The following is a 27,834-nucleotide window of genomic DNA, read 5'->3' on the forward strand; positions in this document are numbered from 1 at the left end:
TGCTCTTTACACTCTACGCAACGCACCAGTACCAATGGTAGTGAAACTGGCCCTCAGCATGATGCTACAACCACCATGCTTCACAGTTAGTACAGTTTTGACCATCAAATGCTTCTTCAGAGGATTTTCTGGCTTTTCCACGTTGGCATCTGTAAATTTCAGTCGTGCCTGAAAAGGTGTGTCTTTCTTGGTCAGAACCCAATAAGTCCATGTTGATGTTAAACTGGACAAGGCAGCCTAATGATTTTCTGGGATGACCCTGACCTTATCTCAGGCAAAAGTATGTGTTCTGATATAATCAGTGTCAACTGTAGAAATATCAATCAATTTTAATTAGGAAAGGCCCTTAAAAAAAAGGCAAATTTTCCCCACTTTTTACAGAGTTTGGCAACACAAAGTCCAGGTAGCGTGCAGTGAACTTAGACGACTCGGGTATTTTTGATTCGATTTGGACACCTGACCGTACGGCACTTATCACAGCAGAACATTTTGCTAAATTTATAATCCAAGCTTTATTCCAGGCGATAGAGGCTATAGATGCAGCAGTTAAAACAAAAAACACAAATAAATTCACTCCGTCTCATCTGGTGGACCAAGGACAGTGGGTTCTGATCAGGAATGGTGCAGAGGTTGAGTCCTGATCCACCGGGTCTATAGACCAAATTATAGGCCAGTTATTTTTTAAGAACATTTTTCCATTTTGAGGTTTCTTTTTTTAATACTTACCCAGACCTGAAATATGAGAAAAACAAATTCCAGACTTGTTAGGACCCCACAGGGACCCTGTGGACCTGATTTATAGGCCAGAGTTTAATTGTCTTAAAAAAGACGCTTGGATAAAGGTTGGATATAAAGATTGGCTTGAAAATGTCCAAGGCAAAAAAAAAAAAACTAGAAATACTGAATATATATAACGTAGGAAAACTTAATGACACAAATAATATAAGAAAGTCAGGCTCCTTTAACAAGAAAAAAACTATTAAAAAAATCAGATTCAAAAACCAAAAAATGGATGTAAAATGTGTTTCGCGTAACATACAAACATTGAATAACTGAATCTGATTTATTATGTTTCATATTTAGTATAAATTACAGTTTGCTTCTGTGTGATGTAAAATGATGAAACCTGCAGCCATAATTCAAACATACATTTAAACTGTGAAAATCTTTACAAGATATTTAAAAGAATCAGAATGACTCAGAAACGAACAGGAAGTAAACGGTCTGGGTCTTTTCTTCTGAAGGTCTCAGCAGTTTGGAAAATTTCACTGAAGCTGTGTAGATATCTTCTACCTGTTCATTCCCAGTTTTCTCTGGAAGGCATTACCATCTCCCATTGTTGCTTGCTAAGGGATAAAACAGAGATGTTTGCCATCCAGCTAACAGCAACAATGTGTTCTTCACATAGACTAATGATCTTCTGCTTACCTTGTTGATCTCTTTGTGTCTGTCTCGGGTCACTATCTCCTCAATGATCTCTCCTTCTCCTCTCATCAACCTGGAAGAAAGAAAGTCAAACATCTGCAAATGGGAATGTTTTATTTCATGGTTGTTAAGCCACAGTTAATCCTCTGTCAGACCTGGTTCTTCCTGTTTCAGGGTCCACCACCCTGCGGATCACGCTCTGCCTGGCCTCGTACTCCTCCTTAGTTAGAGGTCTCTTAGTGGCGAGCCGGGCCTTCTGCTCATCGGTCATGACTGGGGAACACAATGGACCGAAAAAGGTTCAACGGATCGAGAAATCAATTTGTGGAGTTCAGGTTCTAAACAAGTGTGGAACCGTACAGAACTGAGAAAAGATTTAGAACACAAAATAATCTTATTTGCTTAGACATGATCATATGTTTATGTTTGTTATTTATCAGTGCAAAAAAGAGTTTTAACAGCACTCTAAACCAAATTTATAATTGTTTCATTTAATCACTTATGAAACAAAACGTAATAAACAAATGTATGTATTCTAACTGAGGAAAAGGTTAGAACACCCTACCTCCTAATAGCAAGTCTCACCCCCTTCGGCTGCAGTATGTCTTCTTGTAGCTTCTTGTAGTTACTAACACAGTCTGAGGGAAGATGGCCCACTCCTTCAGCTGTGAGGAGATGTTTAAGAGGTTTCTTGCATGTGCAGCCTGTTTCAAGTCACCTCCACAGCCTCTCAATGAGCTCACGATCTGTGTCTTAGCCCTGGACTTTGCGTTTAGCATTTTCCTCATCACCCTCCGATCGACCGAAAAACCGGTAGTGGACTCTATGATAGCGAGCTGGTCAGGTCCATCCAAACCATGAGATTATTTTTGTTGAATGCTGAATTTGGTTAACGCCCAACAGGTTCCCTGTTCTGGTCTCTAAATAATTTAGTTTTAGACTCCTCTCTCCAGAGACTATTATTCAAGAAGTTGTTTTTTGTTAAACTTTAGACTGGCCTTCATGTTTTTCTTCAAAATGTACAGTAAGTCTTCTAATCTTGTGAGCCTGATGTGATACACCAGTGTGTAATTTTTAGTGGGAATGCAAGCGGCGTTGCCCTAATTTATTCAACTTCAGGAAATATTTATTACATTTATCAGATGTTTTTATTTCCTTCAGCTGTATTGTTATTGTATATTACTTGACATTTTCTGTATTGTTTAAATTAATATTAAATATCCATATGTTTAAAACACACGCCATTTCTTAGGTGTCCTTATTTTTCACGGGACTGTAGATGGGCATCCTTCAGATTAATATAAAAGGAAACATCATAAATATGGAGGTTGATAAGGATGTTTAAATGTTTCAAAAAGTAAACATTGGACATATTTAATTATGACAGCTGTAATAATAGTTTTAAAGCAGGATTACTGATAGAACTAAGATTATAAGCAGTTTTTATATATATTTTTAGGTCGCCCAAAGGTCATCTTCATGAGTGGTAATATTTAAGTCACCGCAAGCGGTCCACAGTCCACTTATTTCTTTTAACTTGAAATCCTCTTGAATTCACTCTGCCTCAGAGACTCAAACTCTTTTCAATGTGTTTGTTTTTTTTTCTTTAACAGCCGATTTTATAATCAAAGTTGGTCTAATACTGTATCTCTTATCTAACAACCGATTTATTACTGCTGAGCTTCAATTTTTTCCATGTGAATTTCAAATTTCCCATTGTTCACTGAACACCACATTGACGGAAATAATCAGAACAAAAAAAAAACTAAATATTCATCATACTTTAAAAATCGAACCAGATGAATCTGTTCCAGTCAGGTAACTGGAAAAGATTCATGTTTGTCCTTCTGGTCTCTAAAACCAGCTGCTGGGACCACGAGACGAAGAAGAAGATACAGTTTTTAATTTGTTGAACATGCCACATATATCTCACCCCTGTGTGAGGTCTCACCTGGCCCCAGCTCCTCCTCCTCCTCTTCCTCTTCTTGCTTCTGCATCACATCCAGGTAGGAGGAAGGTTTCACTACTGGAGTCTGCAGCGTCTCTGCGTCTTTCTTCAGCTTCTTCAGCTTCTTTTTCTCCTTTTTCCTCTGTTTCTTCAGCTTGGCCTTCTGCTTCTTCAGCTTCTTCTTCCTGGCTTTGCTCTTCTTCCTCTTTCTCCTCTCATCGCTTGAGGAGGAAGAAGATGAAGAGGAAGAAGAGGAGGAGGAGGCGGTAGATGATGAAGATGAAGAGCGCGCCCTCCGCCTCTTTCGTAGCTCTTTTCCATCTGAGGAGAAACACATATTCAGGATCCTTAAAAGCTCTCTGACAGGTTTTCAATGAACAAACCAGTCCCAACCTGTCTTCTTCTTCTTCTTCTTCTTGAGAGAGGTTTTCTTAGCCGACCTGCTCCTGCTGGAAGAGGAAGAGGAGGCGGAGGAGGAAGAAGACCGTCCGCGTTTCTTTTTCTGTGTTTTTTTCTCTCTAGCATTTTTCTCCGATGATGTGCTGCGATTCATCTCGGAAACACAAGTTGTTTACAGATAAAGGCTGCGTTGCAGGAAACGCGTTCCGGAAGTCTGCTCGTTCAGAATGTCAGCCTGAGGAAACAGGAAACGTCCCTAGTTCCTCCTTAAATTTACCCAAACTTTTAACTTTTTAAACTTTCCTAAAGAAACGACTTTTAATTATAAAGATTTTATTAGGATACATTTTTTACTTATTACAACTAGTTGTGGTAATAATAGCACGTTTAAAATGACCGTTATAATGTTTATCCCAATATATTTAGTTTAATAAATATGCTTAAAAATAATGAAAACAATGTAAGCGTATTTAATCAAGAATTCTTGCAAGTATCTTTGCAATGTCATAGTCCTGTAAATCGGTTATCTAAGTGATCCCTATTTATTTGTTACTATTATTGTCCTTTATTAGGTTGTGGCACAGTTGTTAGCCTTATTGTCTTGCAGACGTCCAGTCTCATCTGAATACCTGAACCTTTTCCACATTTACTGTCTCCTACATGGCTTGTAGCGAACTCTTACATAAAAGCCAGATTTGTGGAGTGCTGGACTAACAGTTGTCATTTCAGCAGATTCTCCCACCTGAGCTGTGGTTCTCTGTGGCTCCTCCAGAGTTACCATGGGCATCTTGGCTGCTTCATGGATTAGTCATGTCTTGCTGTTCTCTGTTTTCAGATGATGAATGCGAAAAGGTTTTAAAGTAAGATAAAAGCTTTGTCCCAAGCTTTTCTTTGCAAAGCCCCCCCTCCAACACTGCTTTAAACTTTTCCAGAACCTTCTCCCTGACCTGTCTTTTGTGTTCCTCGGTCTCTTTGATGCTCTTTGTTCACTGTTCTCTCAACAGACCCCTCAGGCTTTTACTGAACAGCTACAGTGTTTAAGTAACTTCTGAAAACTGGCAGCACTCCAATTTATTTAGGGGAATCAGGGAATATGCTACACCACATTTTTTAGATTTTCATTTGTTAAATAATATGAAAATCAGGTATTCTCCTTCTTTTACTTTAAACTTACACATTATTTTAGGTTGGTCTATCATGTAAATCTGAATAAATTTCTGTTTTGAATGTGAAAAACTGTGAAGAGGTTCAAGTGGTATGAATACTTTTGCAAGGCACTATAAAAGCTAGACTACCCGTTTAAAGATCTGCAGTTGTAGACATTCTGTCCCAAAAAGTTCCAGGTGCGTCCAGCATTTTAGGTCCCTTTTACCATTTAATAAAGTTACTCAAGTCTTGAAAAGTTTATGCACAAAAAGCAACAATACAATCAGAAAAATGCAACATTTATTTCATTGTTTTTGCAAGGCAATAGTGAATCTTTAAAGCTCGTATTGTAATAAATCTTGTTCCTTATAGCCCTTAACGTACTCTTACATCAGGCTAAACTAACTGAAAAAAGCAGGACTCTTTCACTCTGCTTCACTGCTCCTTCTTAGTGTCATGTATTGCCACATGTCTGCATTTATGTGTAAAATATTGCATCTCTGTAGCAATAAATAGAAACAATCTCTTTAAAACCATCAAAGACATACATTGCAAATGATAAATACTGTTACAAAGCACATGCAGCTGCATGAGTTAGTGTAACAGGCTAAAAATGGCTGGACTTGACACTCAGAAAGAAGAGCCTCCAAGCGATCATCTTTCCACTCTGTGTGCAAAGTGGAGCTTGCTGTGCTGCTCCAAGTAAGAAAACAAGGGGGTAGTGCTGGGAGGAATGTGTCACTGTTGCTCAGGTTTACTGTGCGGCCCTATTAGGATGCGACAGCCATGCGGATCCTCTCTGGTGGGAACTGCAGGACGCTTTTGGCAGCTTTGACGGTGTTCTTCAGGAGCATGGCCACAGTCATGGGTCCGACACCCCCGGGAACCGGTGTGATAAATCCTGCCTTCTTTTTCACAGCTGAAAGTGGCCAGAAAAAACTAAGTTACAAAGATGCACGAGGAGTGAGTTCATGCAGAAATCCAATCAAACTTCATCTCCGATACCTTCAAAATCCACATCTCCAACCAGTCTGCTCTTTCCAGTGATAGGATCCTGCACTCTGTTTATTCCGACATCGATCACAGCAGCTCCCTCTTTGATCATGTCAGCTGTGATCAGGTTGGGTATTCCTAACAACCATGTTGAGAGCAGTTAGATAAGACATGCAAGTCAAGATAATTGAAAGATTTCGGATGTGAGCAAACAATCACAAACCTGCAGCAGCCACAACAATGTCGGCTATTTTAGTGTGCTGGCAAAGCTGTTCCTTTGGAGTGTAACGGTGAGAAATAGTGACCGTGGCATCACCTGCAGCAGATCAGGAGAAATGATAGATATTAAACTCTTGCCTCATACAGTGCCTTTCAGAAATATTCATACCCCTCAAATGTTTCACACTTTTTAACATACTTGCAAACCTCAATGTATCTTATTGGGATTTTTTAGGACAAACAAACACAAAGTAGTACAAAACTGTGACATGGATGGAAAATGATGGTTTCTTTTTTCTTTTACAAAGAAAGTGTGGCATTAACCCCTTTACTCTGACAACCCTACAGAAACTCCTGAGCAAACACCGCCTTCAACACTCCGTTAAAAATTCAAGGATATTTATTGTCATACTGTCACATTAACCTGAGGTGGAATAAAATTAATTTAAAACAGGATCCAAACTAATTGCACCTTAAAGAACGGTAACAACTTAAATACTACTAATGAGCACATCATCTTTGCTAGGTTGGAATGTCTAATCTAGCTGAGCAGAAGTCCTGCACTAAGCAGCCTCACGGCTTCAGGGTAGAAGCCCCCCCCCCAGTCCTCTATGCAGCCTTTACCACCATCTGCAGCGCTGCATCTATGCTGCAGAATAGCTGCACAGAACACTCTCCACCACACGAGTAGGATGTCAAGACTGAGCTCCCGAGTCCTGCACACCTGCACTGCAAGCCTCCAGAGCATATATAGACGCTGGTGTGCCTTCTTCACCAGGGTGGAGGTGTTTACACTCCATGTGAGGTCATCAGACAGGTGTACCCCAAGGTACCTGAAGCTGGAAAAACCCTACAGCACTGGGAGGAGTCGGTGCAGGAGGTGGTGACGTGGATCCTCACAGACGGCGGCCTGTCAGTGAAGAAGCCAGAACCCAGTTGCACAGAGGGGAGCAGAGTCCAAGTGTAGAGAGTTTGTGGACCAGAGTCTGTGGAATTATGGTGTTCCTATTCTCCAGATGGGCGAAGGCCATATTACCACAGAAGAAACAGCATCTACTGAGGATAAATTTCTGTGATAAGTATTTTGATGTGGGTCTACAGAGACCTCGATGGCATCCTTAATGTCCACCTGTGTGTAATTTAACCTCAGTATTAAGGCACATTTATTTAAAAAGAAGGTTTTTAAAGAACATTAGAGAACAAAAACAATTCTGAAAACTGAAGAACACAGCAAACAGGTCAGGGATGAAGTTGTGGAGAACTTAAAAAGGAGGATTATGTTCTGAAACAGCATCCCACGCTTTGAACATCTCACAGAGCTCTATTCAAGCCATCATCTGGTAATGAAAGTAGGATGGCCTAACTGCAGACCAATATGCAACTGTCCACCTACAGACAGGCTGGGCAAGATAGAGGATTAAGTAAAGAAAAGAGGCCCAAGGTAACTCTGAAGATGCTGCAGGGATCCACAGCTCAGGTGAAAGAATCTGTTGAAAGTTAACTACTAGCTGCACAATAAAAAAAAAAAAATCTGACCTTGATGGATGACGGGCGGGAACAAAAAGCAATAAAAGTCTCATTTAAAGCTTTCATTTGGAGCAAGATGCTCGGGTCAGATGAGGCCGTAATAAAATATTTTTTCCCCTACATGCAAAGCGTGAAATGTGCCGGAAAACTAACTCAGCACATCACCCTTAACGCATCCAACCATCCTGAAGCATGGAGCTCACAGCATCATGCAGTGGGGATGATCTTCCTTCAGCAACATGAAAGTTGATCAGAGTCAATGAAAATACAGGGCAACCTCGGAAAAACCTGTGAGAGGCTGTAAAAGGCTGAGGACTGGGGTAGAGAATCACCTTCCAGAAGGACAACAACCTTACATCAAAGGTGGTTCTACAAAATATTCATTCCCTTTGGGCATGCTGCACTTTCTAGATTTTTATTTTGATTAAATGTTGAAAACCATCTATCAGCTTTCTCTCACTGCTTGTTTAACCCATGAAATCCCAGTACAATACATTGCAGTCTGTAATTAAAGAAAAAGTTCAAGGGATGTGAATACTTTAGCATGTTATATATTGTACTTAAATATACATCAGTCCAGCCACATATAAAGGTACAACTCACCTCCTGGCCTCTCATGACCGCCGTCTGTGTGCAGTAACATGGCGATGGGCATGCCAACGTTCTTGGAGCGTCCTGCAACTACGACATTCTTCCCAAAGGTGGGAATACCTGGAAGACACATGTTTGGAAAGTTAACTTTTGTTTTACGTCTTAAAACAGGCACCCATACCCCGAGAGGATGTGCAGTACGAGGCCAGTCCTGCTACCTGTGCGTTTGATTATTTCCCAGACTCCCCAGGGAGTAGCAGGAAGCATGGTGGATTGATCCAGGCACAAGCGGCCTACGTTGACCACGTGGAAACCGTCCACATCCTTGTTAGGAGCCACTGCATTGCAGACCGTGCGCTCGTCAATATGGTCTGAGTGAAAACAGTAATATGTTAGATATGTTTTCATCTTGGCTAACAGGAACGCAGATAATATGACTCAATGCGTCTCATCTGACATTCAGAGTTTTTAAACATACCTGGCAGCGGTAGCTGGACCAGCAGGCCGTCCACACGGGGATCTGTGTTGAGTTTATAAATTAAGTCCAGTAACTCCTCCTCGCTGATCTCTGAGTGTTTGAGAATTGTCTCACTTGAGATTCCTGTGGGAGCAAAAGGTGAGAACATAGACCAACATGTGAGCTAAAACGAAGTATTTAAAAATTCATTTTGATATTTCCCATTAGGTCCACCAGGTCCGAAGCAAGAGAAGTCCCCTTCTAGTCCCCCTATAATGCACTCAGCAGCATTCTATTTCTGATATCAGACACAGATAATCTTCAGGGTTGTTAGGTTACACCCATCCTGTACACTCACATTACGGCAGTTAAATGCATACATTATTTAAAATGTATCTTTAATATATTCATAAGTAATGGTTCCTCAACACTTGTATCAAATTAATTTTATATAACTTATAAAAGGGTGCAACTAATTGTGGCTAAAAAACAAAAACAAATGGTGACTGAAAAGGCGTCAAAGTTGAAAATTCTCCTCAGTGCTGACTGGGACCATTTGCCTTTCGGCTTTTACATATGAAGTTGGTTTCTCCCTGCTTACCGATGTCGGCTGCAGCCCGAGTCTTGTTGAGAACGTAGGAGTGACTTGCTGGGTTTTCTCCAACGAGAATGACACTCAGGTGGGGTCTCCTGTTGCCGGTTGAGACCCACTGCTCCACATCGGCCCGGGTTTCTTCCCGGATCTGACGTGCCAGCTTCCTCCCTGAGATGACCACCGCCTCTGCCCTAACAGTGAGTAAGACAAGGAAGCATTACATTCATTTCCTATAAATAGTAATTGAACAATGAAAACTGAGCTGAGGATATCACTTCACCCAGACTGTAAACCACCTGCTCAATGCCAGTTTAAACCTTCTTATTTCCAAATAAGCGATCTAGATTTACCAGGACTTTTAACACCAGAACTCTGTAGTGCCTCTCAGCCATGCAGCTTCGACGCATACCCGACACCTGTTTCCAAGACTGGAGGCAGTAAATCTCCACCTGAGTAAATCCCCTTCCAACTATCAGCATACAGCGTTTATAAGTGTCTGCACTGCTGCCACACTACTACGTCCCATTTCGGCGAGGTTGAACTGCATTATATAACAAACACAACCCAATGGCTCATAACTGGAGAGTTATGAGCCATCATCAGTGATGTAACCACCTCTGTTGCTCTGCCAAAACCAATTAAACCCAGGAAAATGTAACACAACCAGCAGGAAATATGTAGAGACTGCAGGGCAGCAAGAAGGTAGAGGGGATTCACACGCAAATTTAAATTCATTTTTGTACTATTCTTTCAGATGCATTTATAAACAAATGTCTTAGACTTAGGAGACATTTATCAACCAGCTACATTTGTAGAGTTGCTTCAGGATTTTTACATGTTTTTAATACCGGTTCTTGAATAGGGCTGCACAATATTAAGAAAAACATGACGTGTTGAATATTGTAATGATGACATAGATAAGGATTAACTCACATTTCTCCCCTCTACCCTTTTCCCCATCATCTCCACGCTCAATCTCTTTCCATGAGCTTTTTGACCTCTGTCTCTAAGGTCTAGATCAGATATTTGCATGTAGCTGGCCAAATACGTTATTGGAAAGGAGCATCTTAATGCATGAAACATAAAATAATAAACCCAACCAAACATTGATTCCATGCAGCTCTTCCTGATTGTAACACTGATATTACCATGAAGGTTGTGATTCAATATATTGTGCACCTCTACTATTGAACCATCTCTGCTCATTCATGGATATTACAAAGATTGCTTTGATGTTAGGTTAACTCATTTGGAAAAGTCTAGATGTTAAGGAGCAACATGTGGCTAACACCATTGGTTTGACATTATCCATCTTGTGATCATTCAGATCATGTGCAGGACACACGGGATTTGGTTTCATTTAGCTTCTATACAACATCAGATTCCAGTAATTGCGGGGGTCAGGCTGCATACAGCACGCTTCCACTAAATTCCCCTCACGGGGTGCAAATTTGCCAACTGTATGATGGAACTGATGACAAACAGCAGGACACATTTTACCACGCAAGACTGAAATGTTACCATTCTACGGCAATACAAACGTGCCACAGCTCGATAAATAAATCATTGATTAAACGTGTCCCCAGTCAATTAAAACTGAATACAAATACATTTATTTTCTAAATGCATAGATAATGTAATATAATAAATTAATTAATTGATGGACACCGGCAGTAAGGGATGCTGTCAAGCTGAAGAAGGAGTCCTATCGGCTGTAGTTGGCTTGTGGGACTCCTGAGGCGGCTGACTGGTACCGTGAGGCCAAGCGTGCTGCGGCCCGGGCTGTGGCAGAGGCAAAAACCCGGGCCTGGGAGGAGGTCGGTGAGTGTGTTCCAACTACAGAGGGATCACACTCCTCAGCCTCGCTGGTAAGGCCTACGCCAGGGTATTGGAGAGGAGAGTCCGGCCAATAGTCGAACCTCGGCTTCAGGAGGAGCAGTGTGGTTTTCGTCCCGGCCGTGGAACACTGGACCAGCTCTATACCCTCTGCAGCAGGGATGTCAAAGTCAAATACACTGACGGCCAAAAAACCAAATTTGCTACAAGCCAAGGGTCAGACTGGTTCAATGTTTATTAAAACATATTGAAATGATTGCACATAGCCTATTGAACCAAGACCTAACACAGAGTACATTATTTAATAATTAAATAGATAAAGCAATATTTTGTTATGGCTCTGTCAGTAACCTCAAGGAAAAACATTTTCAACAGGCAAACAGCAAAGAGTTTAATTGGTTTGAAAAACAAAGTATGTTATCAAGATGAATACATAAATAAAAGTGCCAGATAAGCGGAAGACAACAAGTACGAGTAAAATATTTACTTTACAAAATATATGTTTGATTTCGCTACTTAATTGCCTTATGGTTTAATTGTTTGTTCTCTTTGTGCTTGGCTTACTTCACAGATGGAAATACAAAAATTAATTGCTATCATTATTAAAGTTTATATTTGAAATTGTGAACAAGAAAATGTTGTTTTTCCAACATTTACACAAAAAAACAAAAAAAACAAATGTACTCAACTGGGATGTGACGTCCCCCTGATCACAACTAGTGCTTTTTTTTTCTTTTAGACAAACTGAACACAACATATTTGATCTGAAGTTTACTAAAATACAATTTTAGAATCTATTTGATAAACCGCAGTTTCAATAATTTCATGAAGCACATGTGATTAAAAGTCTTTGTTACTAAAATAAAACATTTTAATAAATACATTTTAGGGGTGAAACAATCGGATTAATCATGATTAATTGACTATTGAAAGAATCGTCAACTAATTTAGTAATTCAATAATCGTTAACTAGATATTCTAAAACATACCATTTACTTAAAGAACCCACCCCGAGCAGTAATTAGGCCGATATTGTACAAAAAAATATATATACATTTTGCATTTAAGATTAACACTAAAATACTTTGTCTATTTATAATTTTTTTTTAATTATTATATTAAAATCTATTTAACTTGAATGCCCGTACATCTGCATGGATCTGGTCTCTTTCAGCCCCCCCCCCCCAAGCTGCAAACGCTCTTCCCGATTTCATCAGCCAGCCATTGAGCTGTAATGTTACCGGCATACCGCTAGAGGCGCACCATGAAGCAGAAAACCTATGAAACTGGGGACATTCGGTACGACCAAATCTAACAAACCGCTCTGCAAAAACAGCAACTCCATCCGTGTGCGCTTGATATAACACAGAGGCGGTGTGCCGAGGGGCGTTCAGGACACAATTCGAGCCCTGTTTTCTTTAAGTGCTCGACGGCAGCGCTCCGTTTGCCGTGAATGAATGCGACTAATTTCCCTCGGTTTTTTTACGCCGGAAAGATCGGCTCACCTTGAGGCGGACGTGTGCAGGCTACTGGCTTGATGCTGGAAGTGCTGGCACAGTTTCCTGAGAGTCCTTATCGTTGCCATTTTTGATCCTCTGAGAAGGAAGGAGACACACCACCACCGACTGGTTATGAAACACGCACACGGAGAGCCCCTCCTCCACCCGGCTTGACAGAGCACCGTCTGGGGAAAGAGGAAGAGGACCAAGGGAGGCTTTAAAGCCCTGCCCTCCCTCAGTCATGGTCCCTGCGTCACCGCTATCTCCCACCCCCACTCCCCTCTGATAGGTTTCATGCACACTTATCTGCTCCCACAGCCGCTCGGAGCTGCTTGAATGCAGCGCATTCAGACCCCTCTCTGCACTTTTTCACAATTGTGTCACGCCACAACCACAAAAGTAAAATTATTGGAATTTTATGTAATAGACCAACATTTTTTTTTTTAAATGAAATAATACATTCATTGTTTGGAAAGTATACATTCATACTTAATAAATTAGAATTTAGTATGTTGATTTATTTCAGTAACTCAATTAACTAAATGAAACACATTATATAGACAAATTACACAAAAACGGATGTTTTCAAGTCTTTATTTTTGTTAATTATGATGACTTTCTGCTTACAGCTAATGAAAGCACGACATTTCAGATTAGAATACTATAAGACCAATAAAATACATTTTTAATACAGAAATGAGGGCTTAATGAAAAGTGTGTTTAATACCTGCTTAAAGGTTATTTACAAAAGGCAGTTTTAATCTGACAAATGATTCTCATCAGAACTCATAATCTAATTTATGGAATATGACTGTACATACTCACACCCCTAAATAAAATGCAGTGCAACTTGGTCCACTTGTGTGTCATTTAATCTCCATATCTAAATCTTTTATGAAGGTCTTTGAGGTTTGTTAGAACATTTGTGTAAAAACAGCATCATGGAGACCAAGGAACACAGCAGACAGGTCAGAGATAAAGTTTACAGTGCTAGGAAAAAGTTTTTGCCCCCTTACAAATTTCTTCTTTTTGCACTTTTGTCACTCTTAAATGTTTGAAATAATCAACTAAAATTTAGTATTAGGTAGACATAACCTGAGTAAATACAAAAAGCAGTTTTCAAATAATAATTTCATTCATTAAGGGAAAAAAAAGCAATCCAAACCAACCTGCCATATGTAAAAAAAAAAATAATAATAATAATAATAATTACCCCCTTTGCTAAACCATGAATAAACTGTTTTTAGAAAGTTGAACTCGTTTCACCAGTCAAACCCAGGGTTTTATATTGTCTGGCTGGTAGATACTGTATCTTAAATAATAAATAGTAAATAGAACCTCTATGATGGCTGTAAGATCTGAAAAAGCAACACATCATCTAAAAATAATTTAAAAACTGTGGAAAAACAAAGACATTGAAATCTATCATTCTGCAAAAGGTTACAAAGCCATTTCTATATTTGTATATAAATGAGACATTTGAAACCAGAATTTTACAATGTATAAAAAGACCCATGACCTTGTTTTCACAGTGACATTTTGAATCAGACTAAACTTTTCCTGTTTCATGTCATTTAGGATTGCCAATTTCATTGTATTTGCTTAATACCAAAACATTGGGAGAGACACAGCTTTTTAGAGAATGTTTACTACTTTCTTCAGAGTCAGATGTTTACATACACTAAGATAATAATTTTGGTAATCCTAATTAACTTAAAACAGATTTTTGACAAGTTTTATCTGATTTTATTTCTGGGATTGAGCAAATAAGGCTAGATGTCCAGTTAGTGTCTATATATACACCTAAGAAGTTTACACACTATATGTAAACTTCTGTTTTGAACTGAATATTGTATAACTATGAACATGTCTTAGTGTCATTTTGTGTTGATAACTTCATCATTGAATACATAAACAATTTCGCATTTTCCTACATTATTCAGGCACAAATGATTATATATTATATCATATATAATTTTTTACTGACTTGATTGGACAGAAGCAGAAAGCGGTCATTCCCACTTGTGGCCTGAAGGTGGCGACAGTCTGCCTGCTGACAGATAGACAACAGAGGAAGAGTCACTGTGGGTGCAGCAGTTCATCTTCGCTTGAAGTCGTTGATAGTTCTTCATCCTGACGAAGAGATTTAAAAGCATATTTCTACGTACTAAACACGAACCCGTAGTTCTTATCCAGACTCTTAGAGAAATTCTTCGTCAAGATGAGCTTCTTGTTGTAAGTAACGTTACAGTTTTCTTCCTGAGTCGGAGCGGAGCTTGCGGTCAGGGTTAGCTGCGTTTCTGCGAACTTCAGAAGGGAAGTTAGCAGAGTCCGAAAAATAGTCAGCTGCATCTGAAAACAACCACGATTAGTTTAAATGTTAATAAAGGAAATATTTAGCGTCGTGAGACAAGTTTGATAAATTTTAAAATATGTACCGTTGGGCTAAATGTAAATGAAGCGAATTTACCAGAGTTATGAGATAGAAAAGAAGTTAGCTAAATTCATCTCAGTAAATAAGGTTAGCTTTTACAATTACATCGAGCTTCTAACATAAGGTTGTTAACATTCGGGATTTAATTATGTGCATGCTGCGTTTATCCACAGCTGCACAGCTTTAGATCGTAATGGATAAAAAGCCGAACCCCTGATTTCATTGTTGTTGTTTTTTATTTCTAAGGAAAACCTAACATGATCACATTAGTCCCCTGGCAGATTTTTGTTGTTCTAATGTTTTTATGGCCTACAAACATCTATGATGTTAATTAATTTCCCCGTTGTTTACTGTCACGGCTTCATGCAGTAACATTTCCTGTCTGTTGCACCAACTGGTTTATATCTGTAAGTCTGTAACATTTTCCACTGGAACCAAGCCACCGCACGTCTTTGTAAGTTAAAGAAACATGTGATGGCAAAACAGACCTGACCAAGATAAGTAGCGCACCAGTTTTATTAGGTATTCACTGTAAAGACTTGTAGTCTGGATTGCTCAAACTAGAAAAATCCTTTTTTTTTTCAAGGCCCTGGATTGAGGATCTCTAAAGATGTCAACTTCAAATCTAATCAGAAACATAAAATGTAATTAATGTGAAAAAATGTATTTACCTGTTTTTAAAATATTCTTAAAAATCATATCCATCAGCAAAATAAAGAACCTTTTATTTATTTTTTTAAAGGTTTTTATGGTACTAGGGGCCTTTATTCATCAGTAGCTGGACAGTAAGAAGGGCAGAGTGCAAAAAGGGAAGACATGCAGCAAATGGCCCAGGTCCGTGACCCAACTGTATTGAAGACTCTTGCCTCTGCATGTGGTGTGCCTGCTCTATCTCTGGGCCATGTAGCACCCTGGGAAGAGGCGTTTGAGGTGGCTGGGGTATCTGATAAGGATGAGTCCGGTCTTCAAGCGTCTTTAAGAGTTCATATGTTTGCAATTTTGGTCGTTTTGTATCCAAATTTTTCTGGAACAACATTTAGCCATCTTCCAAGGGATGTTTCCTACCAACCCTCTGTATGTTTGTCCCTGACTTGCAGACATTTTGTACCTGATCTGAGAACTGATGACTTGAAGTATTTCCTCTAACCTACCTTTTAGTTAACGTTAGGGAAATATGGTTATATGTCAAATATTATCAGCAGGAAGTCACTGAGTTATTTTGGTTTGATCAGGGGTCATGTTCTCCTTTATTTCATAAGAGTCACCAGTTTCATACAGGGATCAGAACCAAAATGAATAGAAACAGCATGTAAAATAAGGTATTCAGAACATACTTTAACAAATTTAAAATCTTTGAGATTTAATAATTGTTATTACAACGCATTTCAACAATAAAAATGCCTGACTACCCAGAGAAATATACGGATGGGCAAGGATTTAAGTATGAGTTTGTTACTGATACATATAGAAAGTAGGAAGTGGGCAAAAGGGAAACTATTAGTATGAAATTAGGTTATGAAAAGGTGAGTGGACCAGGAGACTATCAAAATGTCTTTGGCTCAATCCTTTGGATGTTTTCCAGACACTTCCCACTGGTTGAAAGATCGCCTGGCAGATCCAGAACTCACTCCCTTCTGGCCTGGCGACCTCAGAACAAACAGAAGAATGACTGCAGAGAGGGGTGTCTGTGTTTCCTACACCTGTTACCCTCTCATCCCTTGTACTGGAAGGTGGAACACATCAAAAAAATCTCCAGAATAACTTGAGACATCAGACAGCAACATCCAAAGTTCAGGGGGAGAATTGTAAATCATGCTAGCAACACCCAGAGCCCTTAACACTGTTTACCGTTGATATACAGTTAATATATCCGGACAGCAACATTAACATCAAAACTCGGAAGTCATCAGATCATGTTATTTTCCACAGGAACAAATGTATGGCAGATGATGTGGACCTTCAAGCAACACAGCTGGTTAGAACATGACTGCTTAATATGATATTGAAGAGGATTCAAAGTGATGTCTCTCAACTTCCAGATGGCGCTCGAGCAATCACCCCATTTTTACACACAGTTGCTTAGTTCTGTACTCATTTATTTGCAGTGGCAGTCGCTCATCTAAGACCTTCAAGCCGAAGAAAAACATCCCAGAAGGCTCGCACCAGTATGAGCTGCTCAAACACGCCGAGGCGACTCTGGGCAGCGGGAACCTGAGACAGGCTGTCATGCTGCCAGAGGGAGAGGATCTCAATGAATGGATCGCTGTGAACAGTGAGTGAACAAATACAATGAACCAACATGCCAAGAATACAGGTGGCTATTTAAATTTTTACTAGAGGCCAATGTTAGAATGAACCTTTGATGATTACAGGTTAAAAAAGTTGTGTTTGTGTGTATATAGTGAGTACATACAAACACACAACTGAGAAACTGTAAGTAATCTTAATATCACAGCCAAAAGTCGGCAGCAGCTATTTTGAAAATCAAAACTTAAAAATAAGCGTTCTGATTTTTGTTGTACAACAGAAAAATGTCCACTAGAAGGCAGATTAACAGATCTCAGATCAGCTTAAATGCACTGCAATAAATGGGAAATGGCACCAAGTTAGCTTTAAGGAATCGGGTCTATTCAGATGTAAAATCGCAAATGTTCTCTGCAGAAAATAAATATTGTGGTCACCCCAGATGTGAAGCCTGCAACTCCCACCCACATGGCTGGTAAACAAAGGCTGAGCTGTTGTCGTGACAGGAGTGCGCAAGACTTGTGATTAGAGTTTTGTGGCTGATCTCCAATTCTAGTTTTGCAAAGCTTTGACGCCAAAGCCTGTTTCTTTTAAGGGATTATAATCAATAGCATTAAAAATATAATGTTTTTTCTAGCTTTCTGGCCATGACCTGTCATCATTATTTATATTGGGAGCAGAGACAGTGGAAGAGGAATTGTTGTAACTTGGTTTTATTATTTATTTTAAAACAAAGATAAAATTGTTAGTTAACATTTTAAGCTGTTTAGCATCGTTTATTAGAAAATACCGCGATTAGCACAGTTAGCATTACTAACTGTAAACAGCAGTCTGTGTGTGTACTCTGTAAATAATGTGGACCTTTGCGTTAACTCTGATAGTTCAAAGGAGCTAGCACTATTTTCAAATCCAGCAAAATGAACAGAATAACAGAGGAGCACCTGCTGAAGTCTAGATCTCTTCTTCTGCAGCCTGAATGAAAGGTCAGCATGCCTGTAGAAAATAGTTTCCTTTCTTGAAGTTTCTTACATCTCTGTCCTTCATCCAGGGATTCTGGCCACCAGCTTATTTCATGGTGTGTCTCTATGTATAAATGAGATTTTCAATCCTTCCTTAAATGTTTTTTTTTACTTGCTGGTAAGACCCACCATGGCTCCTCCCCCCATTAGTTTAATGGCAGAGTAGATTAGTTGTCTAGTTCCCCATATTAATCATGACCATGCTCTGCAAGTCCAGTATGAAGATGCTCTAACAGATTGTTCATCGAGCCTTCAGTGCATTGAGGTCTGTTAATAGATTCATGTCTTTGGGGCTTGTTTTCTGCTTTATAGAAAACTGTGGCGGTTCTGCTGGGCTCTGAATTTAATAATCTTAAATGGCCAACACCATGCCTCAGCTGTTTGTGGCTGCTCTGAGCTGGTTGAGCCACCAGAGCGTTACAGCTATGATGCATATTGATTGCTTGACACAAAAAAATACTCGAAGAGAATTAAAAACATCTTACGCCGAAGACATTGTGGGAAATGTTCTATTGGCTAATTATTAGTTCATTTATCCAGCTCCTTACAGGAAAGTGTTAAGAGCACAAATGGCTTGACAAAATAAAATCACAAAACATCTGTTTAGGGAGTCTGGATGACTAAATATTTATGGGTTTAACTCTAGAATCTGTTTATATTGACTTTCTTTAAAAAAAACTGTCAGGTCTAAAATTAGTTATACCTTTCTCAACAATCAGTTGAAAAATCTGTGTGGGCCTCAAAGCAATCAAACCCTTCTTTTACAGTATTTGGTGACCATCTTCTTTCCACTTGATTTATCTTTGGTGATGATCTCCAAGTTTTTGAGGTTGAAAGGCCTCCTTGCCATCACCCTCATCTGCAGCTCCTTCCACATATTCTCTGTCAGATTCAGTTCAGGTCATGTTGGTAAAATTAGTAGATTACCTTAAATGTAGGTCTGCCCGAGGTTTGAACAATTTTTGGCTTAGCTGTCACTTACTGTCTCATTGCTCTTCTAACATTGCTCTGTAAGCAGCACTGTGTAAGGGAGTTTTACTGAACAGTGTTGTAAGATGAGGTCTCTTTGTCTTACTGATTCTTCCTCTCAGCCATCCCATCATATTGAGAAGTAGAGGAGGCAGAGATTTACTTTTAATTCCATTTTCTGTGCAGAAAAGTGTCTTTCACCAAAGTGTTCCCAAGAAAAAGGCAAAGACAGAAAATAGATTTGATCTAATATTTTCAGATCTATGTTGTTTTGTTATGCTTTGTTGCCATGTTATAGCCATTGTTGCTGATATGCCATTAAACTCCTTATTATTGTTGAAGCAATAAATGGTCCAACTCTGTTTAGAGGTTGTAGTTTATGCTTGTGATGATGTAACAGACATGTCATTTTATTGTTTTCTTCAGCCGTGGACTTCTTCAACCAAATCAACATGTTGTATGGCACCATCACTGAGTTCTGCACCGAGACCAGCTGCCCTGTGATGTCTGCAGGACCAAGGTAATACATGCAACACTTTCTTTTTGTTTGGTTCTTTTTCCAAACGAGGCATGTTAAATCATTTAGTCTTGACAAGCCAGAACTGCTGAGTGTTTGAATGTTCCTATTCATAAATATTCCTTATACTTCATTAAGTAGGAGAAACCTCACATATGGTGTCAAAAGGGATATTCCATTTTTTTGGAACATAATAATTTTTTGCCAATTTCTATAGTCCCAATAATGCCAGGTCACAGATGCACCCTGTCAGTGGTATAACGGCCAAAAGACAATTTAATTAAACCTTCAGTTGACATCAGTCATCGGAAATTAAAAGCAACCCAGATCACACTGAGTAAAAAGATGTCACAACTGACTCCATATTAAATTTGGTTAAAGACACTCATGATTAACTCAGACAGACGCAAGAATCTCAGTTGGCGTTAAACATTTGAACTCCTAAATCAAGAAGTGTTGCCACCACCGAATTAAAATCATATAAAGAAAACTTTTAGTCAATTTTCTGAAGTCCTTTTCTGAAAGATTATTTAATTTTGAGAAACTGTATTTTCACATCAAATGATAGAGTCAAACGGTTTGCCTGAATGTCACATGAGGAAAACAGGAAATGAACTTTGCATGTGATCGCTGGAGGAGCCGTTTAGTTAGTATCTTGATTTGGCACTTCCTCTATCCTCGGTTCTTCCAAGACTGTTAGTGCTCAAGAGGAAGAGATGAGGGTTTGCTTCCTGTTCAAACAGTCTCTGTTAAGAATATTTCTCCAATTTGCATTTTCCGTTTTAGTCATTGTTTTAATCTTATCTGCACTTCAACCAATATATTAGTTTGTCTTTACCTGCTGATTGCATGTTCTTTGTGTAGGTATGAGTATCACTGGGCAGATGGGACCAATATTAAAAAGCCAATCAAATGCTCTGCGCCCAAGTACATAGACTACTTGATGACCTGGGTGCAGGATCAGCTGGATGATGAGACGCTCTTTCCTTCCAAGATCGGTGAGCTTTGTGTATTTCAAGTTTTTGCAAAGAGTTTTAATGGTTTGAGTTAAACTTTACACTTTGATTTGAAACCGTGTACTTGATTTTCCTAAACTGTTTAAACTTCTCCAACCTTTAAACGTAGGCAATGCTAAATGTGAATATCAACGAAATTATGTGTCACTTTGGTCAGGATTACAAGTGCTAAAATATGCAAAAAAACACATTGTTTGGCAGCTTCATTTTTTTTTCCATAATTTTTTTGGCTCCCCAGGAGTTCCCTTCCCCAAGAATTTCATGTCTGTGGCCAAAACCATCCTGAAGCGTCTGTTCAGGGTTTATGCTCACATCTACCATCAGCATTTTGACTCTGTGATGCAGCTGCAGGAGGAGGCTCACCTCAACACCTCCTTCAAGCACTTCATTTTCTTCGTCCAGGTGAGACCATCACACTAAAGTGGGATTTTTGTGCATTGTTGAGCTCCGTTCAGTGATGTAATTTTTCAAAAGGAGCCCTGAGTCATGGCTTTTGCTCAAGTTGTTCTGGTCATCTGCCTGCTCAGGAAATGGTGTCTCTTTTGTAATAGTTTCTTGCTGGCTTTCAAAAGCAATAAGATAATATTGTTGCTGTGTAGCTCAAATAGTGCTAGGCAATAAAATTATTTCAATAATTTATAGAGAAAACATGAAATATCATTCACAATAATAAAGGTAGGCATTACAATTCAATAAAAAAAAAATATTATTAATTTATTCATCTTCTATACTGCTTATTCCATAGTGGGTCATGGGGGAGCTGGTGTCTATCTCCAGCAGTCTACGGGTGAGAAGCAGGGTACAACCCTAAGTACCCCAGGTCTCTAGATGTTGAGGGGCGTTGTGGCTGACACACCTCTTCAACATCACGCGACGGTCAGGCACAGTTCCTCTGGACTGCAAGACAGGAGTGGTTGTCCCAAGAAGGGTGGCCAACTATAGGGGGATCACACTCCTCAGCCTCCCCGGGAAGGCTTATGTCAAGGCATTGGAGAGGAGAGCCTGGCCAATAGTCGAACCTCTGGTCAGGAGGAGCAGTGTGGTCTTCGTCCTGGCCGTGGAACACTGAACCAGCTCTACACACTTTACAGGGTGCTCGAGGGTTCATTGGAGTTTGCACAACTGGTTCATATGTGTTTTGTATACCTGGAGATGGCATTCGACTGTATCTCTCCTGGTGCCCTCTCTGGGATGCTCCAGGAGTATGGAGTTAGGGATCCTTTATTAGGGGCTATGTGGGCTCTGTAAAAGCGGAGCAGGGGTTTGGTTCACAATAAGTCAGACCTGTTCCTGCTGCATGTTTGGACTACAGCAGGGCTGTTATTTGTCACAGGTTCTTGTTCAGATTTTTAGGAGCAGCCATGGGCTGGAGGGGGTCTGGTTTGGGGATTATTGAAATTTCATCTCCCCGTTTCACAGATGACTTGATCCTTCTGGCCCCTTCTAGCCACAACCTACAGTATGCACTGGGGCGGGTCACTGCAGAGTCCCAAGCGACGGTGATGGGGCTCAGCTCCTCCGAGGCCATGGTTCTTGACCAGAAAAGGGTGACTTGCACTCTCCGGGTTGGAGGGAAATTGAGTTGTTCAAGCATCTTGGGGTCTTGTTTATGGGTGAGGGAAGAATGAAGTAGGGGATTGACAGATGAATCTGCTGCAGTAATGGGGACACTGCGCTGGTCCCTTGTGGTGAAGAGAGAGCTAAGCTGAAAGGCAAGCTCTCGATTTACCGGTCGTTCTACGTTCCTACCATCACCTATTGACATAAATATTGGGTCATGTCCGAAAGAACAAAGTTCCCGAATACAAATTTTCTCCACAGGGTGGCCGAGCACTCCCTTGGAGACAGGGTGAGGAGCTCGGCCATCCGAGAGGTGCTCAGAGTAGAGCTGCTGCATCTCCACATTGAGAGGAGTCAGCTGAGGTGGCTTGGGCATCTGTTTAGGTTGCCCCCTGGACGCCAACCCTCTGGAGGTGTCCCAGGCATGTCCTACTGGGAGGAGCCCTGAGGGGCAGCCTAAGACATGCTGAATGGACTATGTTTTTCAGCTGGCCTGGCAACGCCTCGAGCTTCCTTCAGATGAGATGGAGGAGGTGTTGGGGGAGAGTGGCGTTTGGGCGTCTCTGCTTAAACTGCAGCCCTGCCACCTGGTCCCCGATGAGCGGAGGACGATGAGTACAAGTGGTCTTTTAAATGCTAGAGTTTCCGCAGTCCAGGTTAGGTGCAGGTATAGCACTTGAAGCGGTGAGAAGAGTATTCCTGTAACTAAGAAACAATAAACCGTGTATTTTGCTCACATTGTTCAAGCTCTAACATGAAGTTAAAATACAGATATGTCTAAGCAGGGATCCTATACAGGCTGGAAAGGTTTGGATGTTTGATATCGGTATTTTCAAGGTCTGAATTAGTATGGAAAAAAGATAATAGAGTATGGAAGAACATATTTCTTAGCTTTATTCCCTATCCCATTGTCTAAATCAGGGTTTCTTAATCCTGTTCCTCAGGGCCTACTGTCCGGCATGTTCTAGGTTTTCCCCTGCTGATGCACACCTAACTTGAATAGATGGATGATTTATAGGCTTCTGCAGCACTAGATGTCATGCTGAGGAGATCATGCAATCATTTGAATCAGGTGTGCTGAAGACACATCTAAAACATGTAGTTGGCCCTGAGGACCAGGGTTAAAAAGAAACTGGTATAAATATTGTCCTTTGCTTCCTACGTTACTTACCTACCTACTTACTTATCCACTTACTTACTTACTTACTTACCTAATTCCTTGCCTACTTGCTCGCTCGCTTGCTTCCTTCCTTGCTTTCTTACTTGATTCCTTCTTTCCTTACATGCTGTCAGTTTTTCTTGTGTTCATTTAAAGAGGGAAACCACTACAATGCCATAACAGTCACATAGGGACCACAAGGCCCTGGTTTAAGGGAGTCAGGTCTGGTTTAGATCAGGAGGAGAAAGCTGTAAATCCCTGAGAAAGTTGCATCATTTTGGTCTATGCAGTTCTGCACAATATTGCACTGGACAGTTGAGTTTAGTGTGGTGCTCTGTAGCCTGATGACCTAATATGGATCTGACCTCTGTGAGGATCTCATGCAGTACTTAAAAAATGTTAAATACTTAAATTTAACAACAATGCTATCAGACAATATTTGCACAGACTTTGCTTCAGGTTTTTTATGTGTCTTCACTGACTATTTTTTCAATTAATTGATTAATAATAATGGCAAAAGATGCTTAATAGATGTTTTTACAGAATTTGAACCAGGTTAAGCTACAACAATGAGACTTAAGGAGTTCTGGGTAGAGGATATTTACAGACATTTAAGGTTTTTCATCTTAAAAATGTACATTTGGTTGTACAGCTTTGGCCTAATTACTGTTCTGAATAGGTTGTTCTTTCCACAAATGGCTTGTCTGCATACAGCAGTTATTAATTATTTGATTACTTAATTAGTTGATGATTATTTCAATAATAGATTAATCCAATAATTGTTTCAGCCCTAGTTGTGATACTGTTTTAAATCTCACTGAAATGTCTTGTTTTTTGTGGTGAAGTCACCAAAGCTATGAATAAATAGAAGTTTGGTCCTGATTCCACCAGAATTACCAACATCTAACTCTTTTGTATGTTTGGACTGGCCCTGGGACTGTTTTATAAATTGCCTCAGTTACTTTTCCAATAATTATTTCTGGGCCCAAATCAATCCAATTTCTTGATAAATGAGACCCATTCTTTGGTGTCATTGTTTTTCGGCCTTTAATTGCATTAAACCTATGGCATGAAAGTTATTAATATTAATTAAAAGGAAAAGAGTTGGTGTTTATATTTTTTGCTTTTTTCTCTAAAACATGTTATACTGAAATGTTAGTTACAAACATAACTGCTCATGCAGTTTATCTCCTATATTTAAGGACCCTACAATGAATAAATATGTGTAATAGGGCTAAAATATTTTGGTGCTAAAACCTGATGTTTGTTTTATTCTCCTTCCTTTTGCAGGAGTTCAACCTCATTGACAGGCGAGAGCTTGCTCCCCTGCAGGACTTGATTGAGAAGCTTGGATCCAAGGACAGATAGACATTTCATCACGCATATCCTCCTTTTTAATAACAGTTTTTCCCCTCCTCCGCTCTTTCTCTTCTACCTCTGTGGTTTCTAGCCTCGACTTGTAAAGAAATGTGTGCCTTCTTCTTTGGACTTCCTTGTTGCTTGTACTGTACGTTTTCTTTTATTCCCTTATGTTCTATACAGATTTTTAGCCTCTCTGACTTGTGTACAATACTGTAGTAAAGGAAAGATATTTTTCACAGGACTATGGTTAACGACTTCAGAAGAAATCTACTGAATTTTATATTGGACCAAGGCGAGGATATTTGAAGTGAAAACGGCTTCTCTTTTTCTGGAGTCTGACCGACCAAATATCTCTGTTGTTTTGTCTTTCCTTTGTGGACAGAGGAGAGTAACAGGAAAGATAGTTAACAGTATGGTGTAATAAACCTGGTATTGAGTGTGCTTTTGCACTTGTTACAACACAGCAAATGAAGGCAGACACATTCATGCACAAGTGTTCTATATATAAAGCTCACAGTCATTTTTTTGGTAACATTGCTACTATTCAGAGCATCTTTAGGTCACAGTTAAATGTAAAGAGATGGATTGTTATATAATTATTGCAATAATATCCTGTTAAAACACATCATCATGCAGCTATTTTACTTTGCCTAAGCAATACAGTGTTTTTTTCACATTTTCTGAATGTGATGATATGGTCGCAGGTTTTGAACAATTACTTGTTACAAAGATCCTATAAATCCTGTTTGATTAACCTATTAATAGGAGCCTTATTGTCGAAGTAACGACAACGGAATGAATGTGAACTTTTAGTTTTACTTGTATTTCTGTTGAATCCCTAACCACTTCTTTATTTTATGTATTTTCTCCCTTGGATTGAAAAGTTATGTGATTACTTTTTCATCTATACCAGAGATGGTTGTGGTTGTAGTTTTGCTATTTTTTACTCAGTGGGTCTTTGTTTCCTATGATAGTACCACAGTTATTTGTTAGGCAGCAGGTTCTGTCCATATAGCCGATGAAGCTGATTCTCATCATGAATGTCTGGTCTTCCAAATGTTAATCAAGGAAATTGATTTTTAATGGCTTTACATTGGACCTAAACTTAAATCCATCTTGTGATCAATATGGTCAATTTAAAGTACTTATCACAAGGAACTAACCAGTGGGATATTTTCATCTTATAATTTACCAGTTTTAATAAGAGGCTACTTTAATAGCAAGACAAAGTCACTGCTGAAAGCTTATGAAAGCATGTTGAAATCACTTTAATGGTAGTTTATCCTCTTACAGGTCCAGAAGTGGCATGTCCACTCATTATTTTTCAGTTTATTCTCTTCCACTATATGTTTTTGCTTCAGCTCACAATATTATTTTTGAACTCCTGGTTACATTTACTATCTCATTGAATAAGGCATATGAGGTGTAGGAGTTAAAGTTTTTTATTTTTTATTTCACAGTTTTGGTCCAGTTATTCGGTGGTCGTTTAGGATAGAGTGGGAGTTGTGGGGATAAATGTACCACATTTAAAACTTTGCTGTAAAAAAAAAAAATCAGTGTTTTTTTCTGACAATATTGTGCCTTACAATAAAAAAAAATGTTTCATGACAGTATTGATGGATCAAACGTTCAATAAACATCTAAAAGACAATTCTGAGTTGATTTGTTTTGTCTGTGGGGTAGTTTTGCGTTGGATTAATATGTTCATATTCAATAAAACATGACTGATATCAAACAGAAGATCAAATAAGTGTGATATGTTTAATAATTATTCTCAAGTCTTGCTGGTTTTCTTCCAGGGCTGCCCTGTATTCAGCTCTATCCATCTTTACTCTGCTGCAGAAAAGCATGCTTACAGTATGATGCTGCCACCACCACCATGTGCAGCAGTAGAGAGGGGTGTGTTCAAAGTGATGTACAGTGTTAGTTTTCTGACACGTGGTGTTTTGCATATAGGTCAAACAATGTCTGAGAGCATCTTACATGTGTTTTCTGTTCCATACATGGTTTTTGCCTGTCAGTTTAGGTGGGCAGCCATGTTTTTTTTTTTCATGTTTTGCCCTGCTGTTTTTTTTTTTTTTTTTGGATGATAAACTGAACAGAGCTCTGTGTGATGTTCAAAGTTTGGGATGTTGTTTTGTAACCTAACCCTGCTTGAAACGTTTCTACAGTTTTATCCCTGACTTGCCTGGGGTATTCCTTGGTCTTTATGTTGTTATCTGAGGGTAATTGGTTGCTCTGGATGCGCTGTCTGGTGCTGTAGGAATCCTGGCTTTGGGTCTCGTGGTGTGAAGATTGCATTTTCTCCCCGTGTATGCGTGGGTTCTCTTCGTGTACTCTGGTTTCCTCCATCAGTGCAACAAACAGCATGTTAAATGAATTGCCCTTAAAAGTGTGTGTTTGTCTAGTTGTTTGTCCTGTATGTCTCTGTTTTGTCCTGTGATGGACTGGGAGTCTGTCCAGGGTGTATCATCCCTCTCACCTAATGACTGCTGGAGATAGATGACAGCAACCCTGCAATTATAAGCAGGCATACAAAATTAGATTCTCTAGGGGGTTCATGGTCATTGAGCTGGCTTTTGGTGCTCTACAATTTCCTAGTAGATGGATGCGTTGACTGCAGACTTCAGAAAACCCAGTGGGCCAACACCAGCAGATGACATGGCACCCCAAATCATCACTGACTCTGGAAACCTCCCAATAGACTTCACGCCAACGTGAATTCTGTGCTTCTCCGTTCTTCCACCAGACTCTGGGAATTGATTTCCAAATTAAATGTAAACTCTTTCATCTGAACAGAAGACTTTGGACCACTGAGTAACAGTTATTTTTCTCATTAGACCAGGTAAGAAGCTTGTAGCCTATTTTTTTTTTTTACCGTACTTTGTCCTTCTGCTGAACTTTTTATGAATATGCTTG

At 39.6% G+C, this 27,834-nt stretch overlaps 3 protein-coding genes across 3 annotated transcripts; 1 reads left to right on the forward strand and 2 right to left on the reverse strand.

Annotated features, from left to right (window-relative positions):
- Positions 1-1,049: 1,049 nt before the first annotated feature.
- On the reverse strand, positions 1,050-4,006 carry arl6ip4 (ADP-ribosylation factor-like 6 interacting protein 4). The gene is made up of 5 exons (XM_047382263.1): positions 3,767-4,006; positions 3,377-3,694; positions 1,581-1,698; positions 1,429-1,498; positions 1,050-1,346 (listed from the first exon to the last, which is right to left on the reverse strand). Exons 1-5 carry the CDS (start codon positions 3,924-3,926, stop codon positions 1,290-1,292), a joined length of 723 nt encoding a protein of 240 aa, XP_047238219.1. The 5' UTR covers positions 3,927-4,006; the 3' UTR covers positions 1,050-1,289.
- Positions 4,007-5,201: 1,195 nt separating this feature from the next.
- mthfd2 (methylenetetrahydrofolate dehydrogenase (NADP+ dependent) 2, methenyltetrahydrofolate cyclohydrolase) lies at positions 5,202-12,836 on the reverse strand. The gene is made up of 8 exons (XM_047380434.1): positions 12,642-12,836; positions 9,307-9,491; positions 8,727-8,849; positions 8,467-8,619; positions 8,261-8,368; positions 6,135-6,227; positions 5,924-6,049; positions 5,202-5,837 (listed from the first exon to the last, which is right to left on the reverse strand). Exons 1-8 carry the CDS (start codon positions 12,719-12,721, stop codon positions 5,689-5,691), a joined length of 1,017 nt encoding a protein of 338 aa, XP_047236390.1. The 5' UTR covers positions 12,722-12,836; the 3' UTR covers positions 5,202-5,688.
- A 1,866-nt stretch (positions 12,837-14,702) lies between these two features.
- On the forward strand, positions 14,703-26,566 carry mob1a (MOB kinase activator 1A). The gene is made up of 6 exons (XM_047382317.1): positions 14,703-14,870; positions 17,175-17,341; positions 19,728-19,821; positions 20,683-20,816; positions 21,073-21,236; positions 24,844-26,566. The coding sequence occupies exons 1-6, from the start codon at positions 14,857-14,859 to the stop codon at positions 24,919-24,921; spliced, it is 651 nt and encodes a 216-aa protein (XP_047238273.1). The 5' UTR covers positions 14,703-14,856; the 3' UTR covers positions 24,922-26,566.
- Positions 26,567-27,834: the final 1,268 nt, after the last annotated feature.

Source organism: Girardinichthys multiradiatus, chromosome 12 (genome assembly GCF_021462225.1).
Source record: "Girardinichthys multiradiatus isolate DD_20200921_A chromosome 12, DD_fGirMul_XY1, whole genome shotgun sequence".
In the NCBI taxonomy this organism is placed as follows: domain Eukaryota; kingdom Metazoa; phylum Chordata; class Actinopteri; order Cyprinodontiformes; family Goodeidae; genus Girardinichthys; species Girardinichthys multiradiatus.